At 39.0% G+C, this 14474-nt stretch overlaps 2 protein-coding genes and 1 non-coding gene across 3 annotated transcripts in view; 1 reads left to right on the top strand and 2 right to left on the bottom strand.

Moving 5' to 3' along the window:
- elf1 (E74-like ETS transcription factor 1) overlaps window positions 1–8748 on the bottom strand; it is a 42059-nt gene extending 33311 nt beyond the window's left edge. Inside the window, exon 1 of the mRNA XM_031302836.2 lies at window positions 8376–8748. The gene's annotated coding sequence lies outside the window, so the exon portion shown is untranslated. The remainder of the gene's footprint in view (window positions 1–8375) is intronic.
- Window positions 8749–9366: 618 nt separating this feature from the next.
- On the bottom strand, window positions 9367–9438 carry trnae-uuc. Its single transcript has one exon. It is a non-coding gene; the product is annotated as a tRNA-Glu (tRNA).
- A 635-nt stretch (window positions 9439–10073) lies between these two features.
- On the top strand, window positions 10074–14301 carry LOC116052284 (ubiquitin-conjugating enzyme E2 A). The gene is made up of 6 exons (XM_031302841.2): window positions 10074–10340; window positions 12229–12309; window positions 12762–12787; window positions 13407–13496; window positions 13608–13696; window positions 13891–14301. The coding sequence occupies exons 1-6, from the start codon at window positions 10297–10299 to the stop codon at window positions 14017–14019; spliced, it is 459 nt and encodes a 152-aa protein (XP_031158701.1). The 5' UTR covers window positions 10074–10296; the 3' UTR covers window positions 14020–14301.
- The last annotated feature ends 173 nt before the right edge of the window (window positions 14302–14474 follow it).

Raw genomic sequence — 14474 nt, forward strand, 5'->3', positions numbered from 1 at the left:
CAACCCAGAAGCCTTTGAGGAAACTGCTCACTTCTTGTGATATAAACTCTTAAGGCTAATGCACTGCCGCACTGCTAAAATCCAGGACAACTATGTGAACATACAAAAACACACACATGCACGAACACAACGCAAATTTAATTCCTATGTTACCCCCCTTATGTAAGCCTGTACAAACACCAAAGTGTTTTAAAACAGTACCTGAGGCCCCAAAGAGATACACATTCCTGTCAATATTAGAGATGTAATGGATCAACTGTGTGCCACCACGTTGCCACTATCAACAGGGTACTCATTCATCTTTGAGATTTTCTGGGTTTTTAGTTAGTTAGTAGAGATCTTGAAATGCCATTTATATACTCACACAGTTTATCTACTCTGAAAGAAAAAAAAGCCATCAAAAGAAAAGGAAACGCTTGCAATAAACTGAGGAAAACGTTTAAGAGCTGCAGTACAGTGACTGTATAAGCTTTAAGATTCCTGAAGCACAAATTCAGCATATTCAACACTTGAAAAGAAAACTGTAATGAGATTGTGCTGCATCCCAGTGATCTGTTAATTGTGGGTAATCAGTTGTATCGAAAGGAAGAGGAGCAAATAGATGAGAGGGCTTGGCATCAAAAACACATGTATTCATCTGTGTGTGCCAGTATCTTCTGAGCTGACCTAGTAGTTTTTGGTTAGAGGAACTCCAGTAACGTGAATCAACTAAATGTCCGTACATGTCCTGGTCTCCCTTAAAGGAGAATTCCGGCCAATTTTTACGTTAATCTTGATCGTTATAAATATGCGTGTACTTTCGTTTGAAAAAACCCAGACCCAAATCGGTGCAGGCAACACGAAGTAGCTGCAGCCACGTGTACAAGCTTCCACTGAGCTAAAACGGCAGTTGTCAGGGCACGTTTTAGAGTGCCTTTGTGCCTCTTAACAGACACAAAATGCAATTAAAATATCTGTGCAACATGAACAGGGCCCTTACGTGACAACAAGATGCGTTTTCAACTCCGACATTGTTTTAATTCACCTACCCTGTCTCGATCCTGCTGGTAGCTAGCTCGCCCTGTTAGCTGCTAGCTGTTAGCTGCTAGCTGCCATGCGTGATAAGTGTGTTCAGCCAAAATATCACTCAGCAGTTCCGTGTGTATTTGTACCTCATCCATTTTGTGTGTGATCGATCTGGTGTTGGTAAGTAGGAGGCTTGGCAGTGTCGATCGGTGTAGTAGTTCCCTTAGGTTCCCTTAGGAAAATGTTACTTAGCTACACCAGACACATCTTTGGTTTATTAATATCCTCAAATCTAGACTAAACTGTAAAGCCTCGTGAATGTGAATGATGTGTTATTGTGTATTTTTATTGAACGCAGCAAAAACATTGCTTGCACTTATTCTCTCCAAAGAATGTACAGCCCTTCCAATTATCTTCTGTAATACTGAATGCAAACTCACCCAGATTTGCACAACAAATCCCATCCACACATTCATGTTTAAATTGCTGGTGCTTCATGTCATGTCAAGTGGGATACAATCAGCCCACAGAGTGAAAACACAATTATCTGCGGTATGTCCCCATTAAAGGGCAGAGCACTGCAATCCTGTGCACCATGAAGCTGGTGTGGTTAAGGCCTATGTCAGTGAATTCCCTTTAACCCAAAATAGGGACGTTAGATTACTAATTGCATGCTGTTGATCTTCTTGCATGTTTATCCAAATGCCAATGTAATTTTGAGCTGCTAGATTCACATTATAATACTAATAAATAATGTTAATATGACAGCATTTAACTTAGTTATTCAGGTTACTACAGAAATGTATATGACAATAAATGTTATATAAGCCTGAATGGTTATTTTATGTGTCAAAGCTTAGTAAATGGAGCCCTCAAATACAGTATGACAACTGTAGTCCTCACTGCATATTATATTTTTGCTCCCAAACTTGATTTATATGACACACTTTAGGCATGCCCTGCAAATGTGTACCTAACAAACCACTCCACTAAGAACTGCGAAAACAGACCACTCTGTAAAGAGTTATTTTGGAGTACTGTGGGCTCATAAAACCTGACAAACAATCAAACAAATGTGAAACAATCCTTGACAGGATGAGATACGGGAGCTTTTGGAGGACGCACAGAATTATTTGTGTAGTTTGGAGGTCATCTGATGGCTTGGGGGGGGGGGGACAGGGACAGGGAGGCTGAGGCTGTGAGACGCCAGCTAACAGGACAGAGCAGGGCACCCCACAAGAGACACAGAATGAGTTGAACGAGAGTGCAGCGAGGCTTCATCATTAACCACACTGAGATGGACAAATAATTATTGTAGGAGAAAAGATTTTAAAAAACCATCTGTTGTGTATAAAAGATTGAAGGTAATTAAGGTGCTATATAAATATTACAGTTATTATGGTTGAGAATCATGCCAGCTGGTTGAGGTCAGACTTCGTTGTTGCAACAATCTAGTTTGTTCAATGGGCTGACAGCTCAGAGCGCTACGAAGACTTCATCATTCTCGGACAGTGACCATCCTTAGCTGAGCCCGGATTTAAGGTGATTCACTGTACTGACTGAGTATGACTATAGCATGACATACAGACCTAACAAAGAGCTGTGTAGGCATACCAAAATGCATTCAGTGTTTAACAGTTCATCCAACTGTGTGGGTGATTCAGTAGCACCTAAAAGAACGAGGCTCAGACCACAGGTCTTTAGCCGATAATAGTCAATGTGGTATTGAATACCATGCGCATACTTGCATGACTTCCTGGAAAGATACTATTTCATAGGGGTCCCAAACTCTCCTTGGGGGGTTACTTGAACACTTAATGGAAGAAGAAAAAATGGGTTTCCACCAACAAAATTCAACTATAGATAAACTGAAGCTAAGCAACTATTTTATCCCTCTCCTCTCCCTCATACCTAGCATACTGCTCTGCATGTTCAGTTGAGTAATGCAGCTTGAGATTGCATTCCATCACAATGCAAGCTTTCTCCCTACAGATAAGACAGGAAGTAGTCACATTAATCAAAAATAATTATCAAATGTCCATTGCTGTTTGAGTGTTGCTGGTCATAGCTAAAGTGATTATGTTGACGATTACTCCAAAATAAAAGACTGGGGGGAAAAATAATTTTGGGCCAGCGGAAAGAAGCTGATAAGGAGAACTTTTTTTTACACATCCAGCAGATACTAAGCTTCTTGCTAAATAAATAGAGCTGCATGCTGCATCTGGAAATGGTGTTGATGAGAGAACTAAAACTGAACCAAAACAGTAAATCTATCTATGAGCTGAAAGATCCTAAAACACTCTGTAGAGCTAAGGGGGACTGCAGAGTCCGGTGATAATTACCTGTGTTTCACAAACATATAGTCATTTGATCGAGTGCAAGCATAATTATACTGATTATAGCAGCTTTAACAATAAATTCTAAACATGTAGGGGGGGCTCATTAAATTTTTTTCGCGTTAAATCTTGTGCACGTGCCAGTAGTGTGAAACCCCTTGTATATACTAGCTGTTTAACAGATAAGCAGCAGCTAGCAGTTGTAATAGCATTAGATCTACTTCTGCTGAATCCACATACACACGTACAGACTGCAACTCATTCATTATTAAATACAAAGAGCAGGCCAACAATCCACATCACACCTCAGTGGGCTGTAACAGCTACCTGCAGACAGATAATGGCAGAAAGCCTTCATTGCTATGCCACGTCGCTGAACCACATAACTGCTGTTTCTCCATTTTATCATCAACAATCACTGAGGTTTTGAAAAGTCCATGTATGTCACACAAGCAAATTCAGGGCTAAGAGCATGCCTGCTCCAGTGTGAGCCAACAGCCAGCAGCTTTTAACCTGAGAGCTCTAGTTTATCTCAAGCTCATTATTAATAAAATGCCATGAGGCCCTAGGAGCATATTGCTCTGTCACTCAGGGCCTATAATACCCATTGTTTGCATGCAGTAAAATAATTCAACAAGGCTGAGACTGCCTGTCACTCTGGAATTAACCCAAAAGGATTTTTTTTTTCACTGATGGTGAAGATAGACAACTGCCTCTCAGGAGATGTGATGAGCTGCCAGAGCTCACTGCAAATTCTGTCAACTCTTGTATTAGTCACATTTGTTGAAAGAGTTTGTTGAAAGTTGAATGAGGAAAGATCCTTTGGTTTTTTCAACAAGGCTCACTCTTGCTCTCGTGCTGTCACAGCACCACTGGCTGACCTGACTCATGAAAGGCCTCTGTGAACCACTCACTGCTACCTCATTAGCTCCAAGAGACATGAAAAATGACAGGGTGAAATGTCATTATGCACCAAAGTTGCAGGCTAAGCCAGTTTCTATTTTCGTAAGCAGCTACTTTGTGTGGTCAAACTACAGTAAGCTAGAACATAACAACCCAAGCCATCACTCCTTAATGTAATTACACATTCATCAGTGATACAGCTTACTACACTGTGTGCTTACATGGACCTCAGCAGGCACCATACGAATATCTAAGTAATGTGGTTAAATAATCTCATGACGTCAACATGCTGCCAAAGTGGACATGATCATCCTACAGTAGTTCTCCCTGCAGACAAAGTCATATATTGAGTCTAAGGTTTTCTTATTTTCCATGGTATCTGGAGGATTTCAGCTTTTTCAGCTCAACATTATCTAATCTGATGTCTTATTATTTCAATTTTTGTTTGAAGCAATAGTTTGGGAAATACACTCGCTTTTTAGCCAAGAATTAGAGATAAGATCGATACCAATCAGCCAACAGCCAGCTTAGCTTATCATAAAGACTGGAAACTGGGAGAAACGGCTAGCCTGGATCTGTCTAAAGTTAATAAAATCTGTGTATCAGTACCTATAAAGCTCACTAATTAACATGTTATATCTTGTTTGTTTAATATGTACAACTAAAGTGTAAAAACAGTTTACAGGCAGATTTTGATACCTTTAGACAGGCTAGCTGTTTCCAGTCTTATCTAAGCTAAGCTAACCGGCAGCTAGAAGTAGCTTCATATTTACTGCACAGACATGAGAGCGGTATCAGTCGTCTTATCTGATTCTCTGCAAGAAAGATAATAAGCATATTTTCCAAAATGTTGAGCTATCTCTTTAAGTAAAACTGTAATGCTTTTATTCAAATACAGTCTATTCTCACTCGATTATCACCACAAAGTCATTATTATTGCTTCACTTTGGAGTTTTATGATTACTGAATGAAAGAATCATTTACATCATTGCATGCAGTATTTTTGTTTGTATATCTTTTATCAGTCTATTTTCCACCTCCTGAATCAGTCCGATTGATTTCACAAAACTAACCTTTAATACCGCATTTATATCACAACTACATAGGCCTACTTAAAACACCAAGTCAAATTGTCCTCCATTACATGCTAAAAATAGCTAGACTGTAACCCTGCATTACATCATGACAATGCGCAGATTCATGGAGAAACTCAGGCAGATGACTCGTCCAAGTCACATGCTTGTGGGACAGGCAGCATGAGAGCAGAATGAGGTTACAGGTGGAATTTCCCCTCGTCTCTCCTTTCTCTCTGACGTCAGGTCCAATGGCAGTGGTTTACTGCTGCTGCCGCCTAGCAATCAAACATGTCAGACAAGGTGATATTCAGGTGTCAAAAGCCTGGGGTGGTGAAACAGCAGCGTACAATTAGGGAACTTTGCAAACAGCAGTTCCCCTGCAAGCCCTCAACAGAAAACAGGCCAACATAGGGTATTTTTTCTACACGTAAAAAAGGGAAGTTCAACAGTTTTATTTCTCTTTTCACGAGTCAGTTCCTGCATTTCTGCAAGTCACTTGAGGTGTCAGCCATCTCATAGGATTATTTGTTTAGTCAAAGCTTATGAACATTGCCATCTTGTGGTTGTTTCTCAAGGCACCAAATTGACACCTATGAAAGTGTCATTAGGTAAAGATGGTGGCCTCAATAAGTGTTTTTCATTCTTTTTAAACTTCCTGGAGTAAGCAAGCAAGTAAACCTTATGTGTACATGTGTGGACACTTAAAATCCCTTAGTTAAACAATGTCATGTTATAGCTCCTGGATACTCAAACAGCCTATCTCTGAACACTGTTACAGGGAGGTAAACCTGTTTTACAGATTACCACATATGCCAACTTGCAAAAGATTCCCTGTCTCTCGCAAGACCACACTGAAAGCTTTTGTGAAACTGGAGTGCTGCTTTCTAAATAGGATAAAAGCTCAGATCTTTTTGTGTGTGTGTAGCCAAATCAATATCCAGCAACCCATTAAGGCAGGCGGGCCGGGTACGTCTTGGGCAAGAAGAAGTGTCTAATGTCTGAGGAGCTTCTCGTCACTGAAGGGAGAACAGCACAGGACAGCTCTCCATTATGGCCCTCGGTCATCATCACACTGCTCAGACTGCTGATGGTAACATCGCTGTCACAGGATAAGAAGGCTACCGGGAACTGCTTTAGCCTCAACACAAACACCCACACAAAACACAGCAGCATTACAGTTATCCATCAGCAACGATAGGGGAAAAAGAGAGGCTGAATGTGTGGGCAGAAGCATGTCAGGACGTTTCTAAAAAACAAGTGCACATGCTTGAAACAAAAAAGACGACTCCACACTGGAGTATATTTAGAAAGTCTTGCTCTGGATAATTGCATTTAATGGATTGTGGAAGATTCCAATTATCCACAAGCCTCTGCCAGTGTCCCCACTGTAGGAAGATTGTAGGGGAGGGGAGGGGAGGAAGGGTGGGTGAAGGGTTGGTGGGTCCAGCTGGTCCTGTCTCTAGTGGGACTGACAAGAGCTCGTAACTTTTCCCCTCCCTCTGCGTCATAGCCGCCCCCTTTGAAGGGAGCAACTGCAGTCGACCAATGAGAATGTGTTTGTCTGTCCCATGATACAAGCATCTTAACTCAAAAATGTAAACATCTGGCAAACATTTAGACTTGCCACAGAATAGGGTTGATCAACTATACTATAAAAACACTATTTTGTCAGGCATTGCAGACATAGAAATTGGGAAAAGGAGCAAACATTTATTCATATATGTCCTCCGAGAAAACTCAATGAGTATTTGAGACTTACTTTTAAAGAACTTCTCTCCCATTTTAGTAAATATATTCAATCTGAGACTTCTTTAATGGAATGAGGGACACATGGTGGAGTCAGATTAATCATCAATTGATCAATGGCTGCTATCATAAAATATCTGGAAATAGTTCAAAAGTAAGCATCACAATTTCACAGAGCCAAAGTTGACATATTTAAACTGCTTATTTTATGCAATCACCAGTCCGAAACAAAAAGATAATCAGTTTAGTATAATTGAAGACTACAAAAAAACCTATCTGGATTTTAAGAGCTGGGACTAGGGGGATTTTTTGGCATTCTTGCTTAATACAAATTAACTCTTATCAGACGCAGAATATCTACTCACGTTCAAATTGTTCTCAGTTATAAATACAGTCAAATAACTTTTTCCAATGTTTTCTAGACAAGGCCACACCTGGCATCAGGGTCAATACTTATTTGTGACTATGGAGGACAAACTGAGTGCTCTCTGTACATTAACTATTCGTATTAGAGCTCTAAACAGAAATTAGTACTAAAACTGCACTGGCATTCCGCTTATAAATGTGATTGATTGTTATCTAAAATGGATGATTATTACAATTGCAGCTGTGGTATTGCTTTGCTGAAACACTTATTTGTCATGATTTTCAGAGCACACACACACACACACACACACACACACACACACACACACACACACACACATATACACACACCCCAGTGCAGTCACATGCTGGCTGACTGACACAAAGGGGAGTCACAGAAATCTATGGAGTAGTATGATGCAGGTCATGTATCCCAGAGGCTAATATCTACTAACATCATATGAGTTCAGTCATGCTTCTTTAGTTGTATTGTGATAACTTTATGTGTATTGAGTGTAAGCATAGTGCAATAAAATAATATTCTACAATTATAGCCATTATCTGCTAAAAGTCTTGATTATTTCACATCAAAAAGCACAAATAGATGGGAAAATAGTATACGTGCAGTTTAGTGTCCCAAATTATTTTCCAAAAACTGAGTGTTCCAAATGATGAGGGTCTTATTTGAGACAGGTTAGTTCATTATTTTCCAAAAAACTGAGGGTTAGGGTTAGGGTTAGCAGGTTCATAAATAATTGAGGACATTGTATGGGGAATTTGGGACACTAAACTGCACATATACCTGGGAAAATGTTATATCAACATGACTCCACAGGGAACTCAAATTGTATAACTATCTGTATAATATAGATAGTTACATTAGTCAGTTACAAGAAAAGCAAGCAATAAGTAGCCTATAAAACATGCTTGTGTGTAGACTCACCCTGGTTGAAGTTGTCATCAGCACATCCTATCAGAACGCTGGGATATATCCTCTGACTAGCTTTAAGTAGTGGCTGTCCTCGTGAAAATACGCCGACGTTAGAAAAACATTATCCCTGGTGCGAGTTGGAGACAAACGGTAATAGCTCCATCATCGCACTGTCACCGGTCAGCTTTACCCTCCTGCAGCGTTCGTGTGCTTCCTGACACAAGCTTGCCGTTTTCTCCGACAGGGGCTGATGCGTGGGGAATTCCTAGCAGTCACATTTTCCTGGGAAATGATTGGCCTGGCACCAAAGTTTGGCTGTAGAAGCCTGGTAGTAGTGAGAGGAATCAGGACTGGTTTCACAATTGAGCAATAAGCATCGAATTATGCTTTAAAAGTATGATCAATACATATTTTATTCTTTATCGATATTATTATGTAGCCTACGTGTAATCCACTGCCAAGGAACAGGGAACAGCTATGGATTTTTAAATTTAGTAAACCGTTAACGTTAAACAAACTAAGCGACAGTTCGGTTAACGTTAATGTTTAGCTAGCTAGTCAACCGTTAACGTTACCCGGTCACATGTGTCACTTTATAGGCAATTTTGTCAACAACTAAAAACGATTTAATCAAATTAAGTTACGGACGAAAATAAAGTTGGATGTAGCCTAAAGCTAGCGTTGGATTTCTTTTCAGTCGAGTTTGTTTTCCTGTAGCTAATACGTTGGACTACGAAATTGTTAGCAAGGGGAGATATAAGTGGAAATGGCCGGGACGGTCCAAGCCCTTGTGGGAGGATGAGAGCAATTGAGGATAACGTTAACTCCTCAACGGGCGGGGTCTTACGTTACAGTAACGTTAGTATCCCTGGAAATAATGAGCGTATGTTGTGATAGCTGTATCAAATGACCTACGACTGAATCACTTTCCATTTGTCTTATTATGTGCTCCTAACGGAGATGAGTTAAAATATATTTGGCATGGTCCAAACCAAAAGGTAAGTTCCCATACCGGGAGTCGAACCCGGGCCGCCTGGGTGAAAACCAGGAATCCTAACCGCTAGACCATATGGGAAAGGCGTTTACTCAAGCAAGAAGAATCCCTTTTACATTTATTTCAGTGTAGTTCCTATCAATATGTAGTTACTGTTTTTATTACGTATTTTAGAAATGACGATTTTACAATGGTCAAATAAATCAACCGGTTCAGTAACCATACATTTAGGGCAATTACTCTTGTTCTGGGTTGTTGTGCCGTATAATTTAAATTTAAACACTTGGGGGCTAGGTAGCTAACGTTACCATCTAGTGGTCTTTCAATGTTACTGTGAATTGAATACAGGATGTCAGCCATAAATACCTTTTAACAGTCACTGGCTATACCCAAAGTAATTATTTTAATATGGATGAAATGAATCGATGGATTGGCAAAAATGAAAATGAATATGAGGAAAGGGGAAGGATAAATCCTTAAAAACATAGCGTTACGAATCTTTATTACCGTGTTCCGAACAAAACAAAAGTCCTAAACAGGGTGCTAAACATATGACGTAATTTTCTGTGGAATAATACAAGCATAGAGACGGGGTTCTCTCAACTATATAAAAAAAAATCTTGCTATATTTACAACGAGCTAAAACTGGTCCGCACAAGTAAACAGGCATATTCAACAATATCACGTTCAGTGATACTGTAAGCTTATGTTTGTGTGGCTATACAGCTCACCAATTTAGAGCCAGTCGATGTGAATGTCCTCTTTCTAGTGCAAGTGGTAGCGCCCTTAAGACTAGCAGAGACAGCCAAATATTTGACAAACTAGCATTCGTTGGCTAGCCAGCTAGGAGTTAAAATAATACACCGATAAAAAGAATAATTTCCCTACACTTGAGCCGCTTTCGTTTATGCCAAGGATTTAGGTTTCCGTGTAAACAGGATGTCAACTCCAGCAAGACGACGTTTAATGAGAGATTTTAAACGGTAAGCGAAAAGAAAACAACACTGAAGTAGCTATAGCTAACGTTAGCAACCCAAGACTAGCCTGTAAGCGTTAGCCTAAACGGCATTCTGAGCTACAACCCTAACATCAATTAATAATACAAATAGACACATATATATATACACACCGGCGGATTATAATCGTGTTTTTGTCTCCCCGCTATTTTTGGGTAGTGTTAATAAGTTAATAACTGGTAAGATATTGACAAGTAACGATACTTGTTAATGTTACTGCAGCCAGGAGTAGTAACGTTGATGTTGTGTAACTCATGCTCGCTGTCGTAGATGTAGATGTCGTACTACTCTGATTTTTTACCCTATATAAAATAATGACTTAACGAGCCTTCCTCGAAACTGTTAATGGCTCGATTCCTATGATATCTGTGGGCTTTATTTGTAACTGGTTATTGAGGATACAAGTGAGCCAGAACCGCCAGATGGCCCTTCAAAGGCAGATGAAATGTTTGGGTAGATGTATACTGTACAAATGCACACTGATAAAGGGAGCTCCTGGTAGATCACTATCTAAGCCTGAGGATAAGCAACCATCTGCCATGCAGTCACCAAAAACCTGCAGACATTCAGCACAGTCCGACATAACACAAGTTTTTTTTTATCCCTGATCTACAGTATGCTCTAACTAAACAATACTGATGGATGGTCACAGAGTCCAATCCTGGTTGGCCCACTGTCTAAATCAATTACCACAGTTAGATTTTGGAACCGTGACTTAGTTTAGTTTATTTGCACCCAAAAAAAGATAGAAAATACATACAACAAAAGAAAAGTAATTTCAGTGCAGGAGAGGAGGGAAGCCTGAAAAGCTTATTCAGAGTCCTCCACTAATACAAATACAAATTTTAAATGACATTATTACTTATAAAAAACGAAAACAAGCATACAAAAGACAACCATTACAAACGCACACACACACACATATATACACACACAAATTAAAAATAAATAAGAAAACAAAAGGACAAAAAAACAAACCTTAACTGAACACACTAATGGACTTAACTTTAATAAACATTCATCTAGAACGTGTAATGGCCAAGCAGGTAAAGACATTGTTCATTTTCACTCAGGGATGAGAGTACACTTGTGTTTTTTTTTTTTTTTAAACTTTTCAAGGTCTCCTAAACTGACACAAATTAGACCACAGACCCCTATTTGATAAGATTTGGTCCCAGGGTCCCCCGTCTGATAGGATTTTTGCTTTTAGATGTTTTATTACAGAAAGTGTATGGAACCCATGACCAAAATAGTCATACATTCTGTCATTGTGTTACTTATGGATGGAAATATAGTGAAAATAAGTTATTCCCCTTTTTGCTGGGGACCCCCTGGAATCCCCTCAAGGACTCTGGGGGTCCCCGGACCCCACTGTGGGAAAGACAACTTTTAAGTATTTTACCACTTTACAATATTAATACAGTATGCTTGATGTCATTATATTACAAAACAAACATTCAGATGAATAATTAGCATTATAATGTATAACATGTTTCTTGTGTTGATATAGCACTCAGCTGTAATTCCTGGTGGAGAGTTTGTCAGTAGAAAATCCACCAACTGTCAGCCCCTTTAGCATACAATTGCCTACCCAGGTTTAGAGATACAATTTAGGGCTTGTACTCCTTTTTCATATTCAACAGAGCCTTGCTGTCTGCTGATTTGTACATTAGAGTCTTCACTTCCACTTTTTAATATTATTATTATTATTATTATTATTAACCTGCCCAGTTGACCACCAGTGGGGGCACAATACTTTATGTCTAGTAGATATGACTTTGACTTTCACGTGTTATGCTCTGTCTAATATCACCTGTATTTTGTGATACCACCTTGCTTTTACTGTATCTGTTAGGCTGCAAGAGGATCCTCCAGCTGGAGTTAGTGGGGCCCCATCGGAAAACAATATCATGGTATGGAACGCTGTCATTTTTGGGTAAGTCAAGTTGATTTGTTTAAAACTACGACAGAGGGATTTTAGACATTTTAGTAATCAATTGTTTTGTAAAAGTAGTCTCTGCTTTCTTTGGACATAAAATAAGTGATACAGCTTATTGATAAACCTATTGTTGTTTTATGTGTTTGCATCTGTGTAGCCCATGCTAATGTCATGTATTAATGTTTCTGTCCTCATGTGCCGTAACTATGTTCAATGTTTTATGTTTCTGCAGAACAGGAACCTGCTGCAAACCAGTTTTTAAACTGAGTCAGGCCCGTTTATATTGTAACTTATTGTTACTTTTTTCCTGTATAATGAACGAAAAATGAAATGAATAAGCTGTAGTTTATTTTAGTAGGTTTTGTCAGTATTTTAAATTAGAGCATGCAAAGTTAATTGGAGCTTTTTGTAAGTGATGATCTACAACCTGTTTGTTGCTTCTCTTTTAGACCAGAGGGAACACCTTTTGAAGATGGTAAGCCCTCTCTAAAGCCCTTAATATCCATATAATGTGTCTTTCCATCCTTGCTATGACATTAATCCAGCAAATATTCATTATGACTTGAAGCATTGGATTTTGGAAGTTAGATAATATCAATTGGTAGTTGGTAGAGTCAATTTTAAATGGTGCCTTGAACATTTATGTGGTGACAGCTTGTTTTGCCAGTAAACTACTGATCAGGTCTCCTACATGAATCAGATTGAGTGTTTCTGAAGAAGTTCAGATGTTTTAAACAATAACTTACTGCACTGGACTTTGTCAAATTGTCTTACAAAACCAACACTTGTTGTCCAAAAAGGCAAATCCTTGACTTTGAGTTAATTCCTTTGTCTGCTTCAGCGTCTGTGAACAATGAGCTTTTGTTGATCTTTTATTTTACAGACACCATTTCACAACACGAATCCGTTTCTGATCACTAACTTGGCAGCTGAGTTACAAAAATGATTTAGTCCTACTTTTTGAGTGTAATATTAACGTCACCAGAACAACCGGTCAGACAAACATGCATTTTCTAGTTGGGTAGATTACTGTAACACACTGTTTTTGGTTAATGTATCTCAATTCATACTATGCAATTACTTCTTACTTTCAGGAACCTTCAAACTTACCATCGAATTCACAGAGGAATATCCAAATAAACCTCCAACAGTGCGATTTGTTTCGAAAATGTTTCATCCAAATGGTATGTACTTAATGTATTGCACTAACCATTTCAATTGCAGCGAGTCAAAGTTGTTACATGTATCACGTATTTATCCCAGAAAAGCTTTATATTCTATATGCTATTTTGCAGTGTATGCAGATGGCAGCATATGCTTAGATATACTTCAGAATCGTTGGAGTCCAACCTATGATGTCTCTTCAATCTTAACTTCAATACAGGTAATCCAACATTCCTTTATGCAGATGAACACATTGCGTGCCAGTGCAAATTAGGATTAGTCGTAGTGACGAGAGAAATAATATCCACATTTTTTGTAAAGAAATAGTAATTTATACATGTGATAACTGTCTGTTATGTCATAAAGATTTATATGAAACCTAACCCACTGCCATTCTTTGTTGTATATTTAAAGTCTTTACTGGATGAGCCAAACCCAAACAGTCCAGCCAACAGCCAAGCAGCCCAGCTGTACCAGGAAAACAAGCGGGAGTATGAGAAGAGGGTTTCTGCTATTGTTGAACAGAGTTGGCGTGACTGTTGACCCCTGTTATTGTTCAAGTATGAACAGTGTCCGGCCCAGAATCGAGAAACCACAGATCAAGAAAACAACTGATCTCACAGAAATAAAATGACACATCTTAAAATCGTTCTCAATATATTTGTCCCACAACTGTTGCTGAGTTTGTATGTTGTTGTGTTGTGGCATTCACTCTTGCCGAATGCTATTGTTGGGCAATAGCGTATGTTTGTTAAAAGTTAATGTACCTTGTTATATCTGGGTTACTTGCTACATGCCCCAACTATTTTCTTTAAAAAAAAAAAAACTCAGTTGTCACTTTTCTACCTGTTTGTTACATGAAGTAAGTTGGTTGGATGATACAGTGACAGTTAATTAGATGTGCTTGCTGTGTGGTTTGCTGTGTAGATACTGACGGTGGATATTTACAAAAAAAACAAAGCCGTTTTCATGGGTGTTTCTCCTTCTGTTTCAGTGGC

The sequence above is a fragment of the Sander lucioperca genome, chromosome 1 (assembly GCF_008315115.2).
Source record: "Sander lucioperca isolate FBNREF2018 chromosome 1, SLUC_FBN_1.2, whole genome shotgun sequence".
NCBI classification, from domain to species: Eukaryota; Metazoa; Chordata; class Actinopteri; order Perciformes; family Percidae; genus Sander; species Sander lucioperca.

Bases quoted from the DNA above. Each gene is read 5' to 3' on its own strand.
- LOC116052284 (XM_031302841.2), top strand. From the start codon at position 10,297: ATGTCAACTCCAGCAAGACGACGTTTAATGAGAGATTTTAAACG. The intron at 12,788-13,406 runs GTAAGCCCTCTC...TCTTACTTTCAG, and splicing joins GGGAACACCTTTTGAAGATG to GAACCTTCAAACTTACCATC. The intron at 13,697-13,890 runs GTAATCCAACAT...GTATATTTAAAG, and splicing joins CAATCTTAACTTCAATACAG to TCTTTACTGGATGAGCCAAA.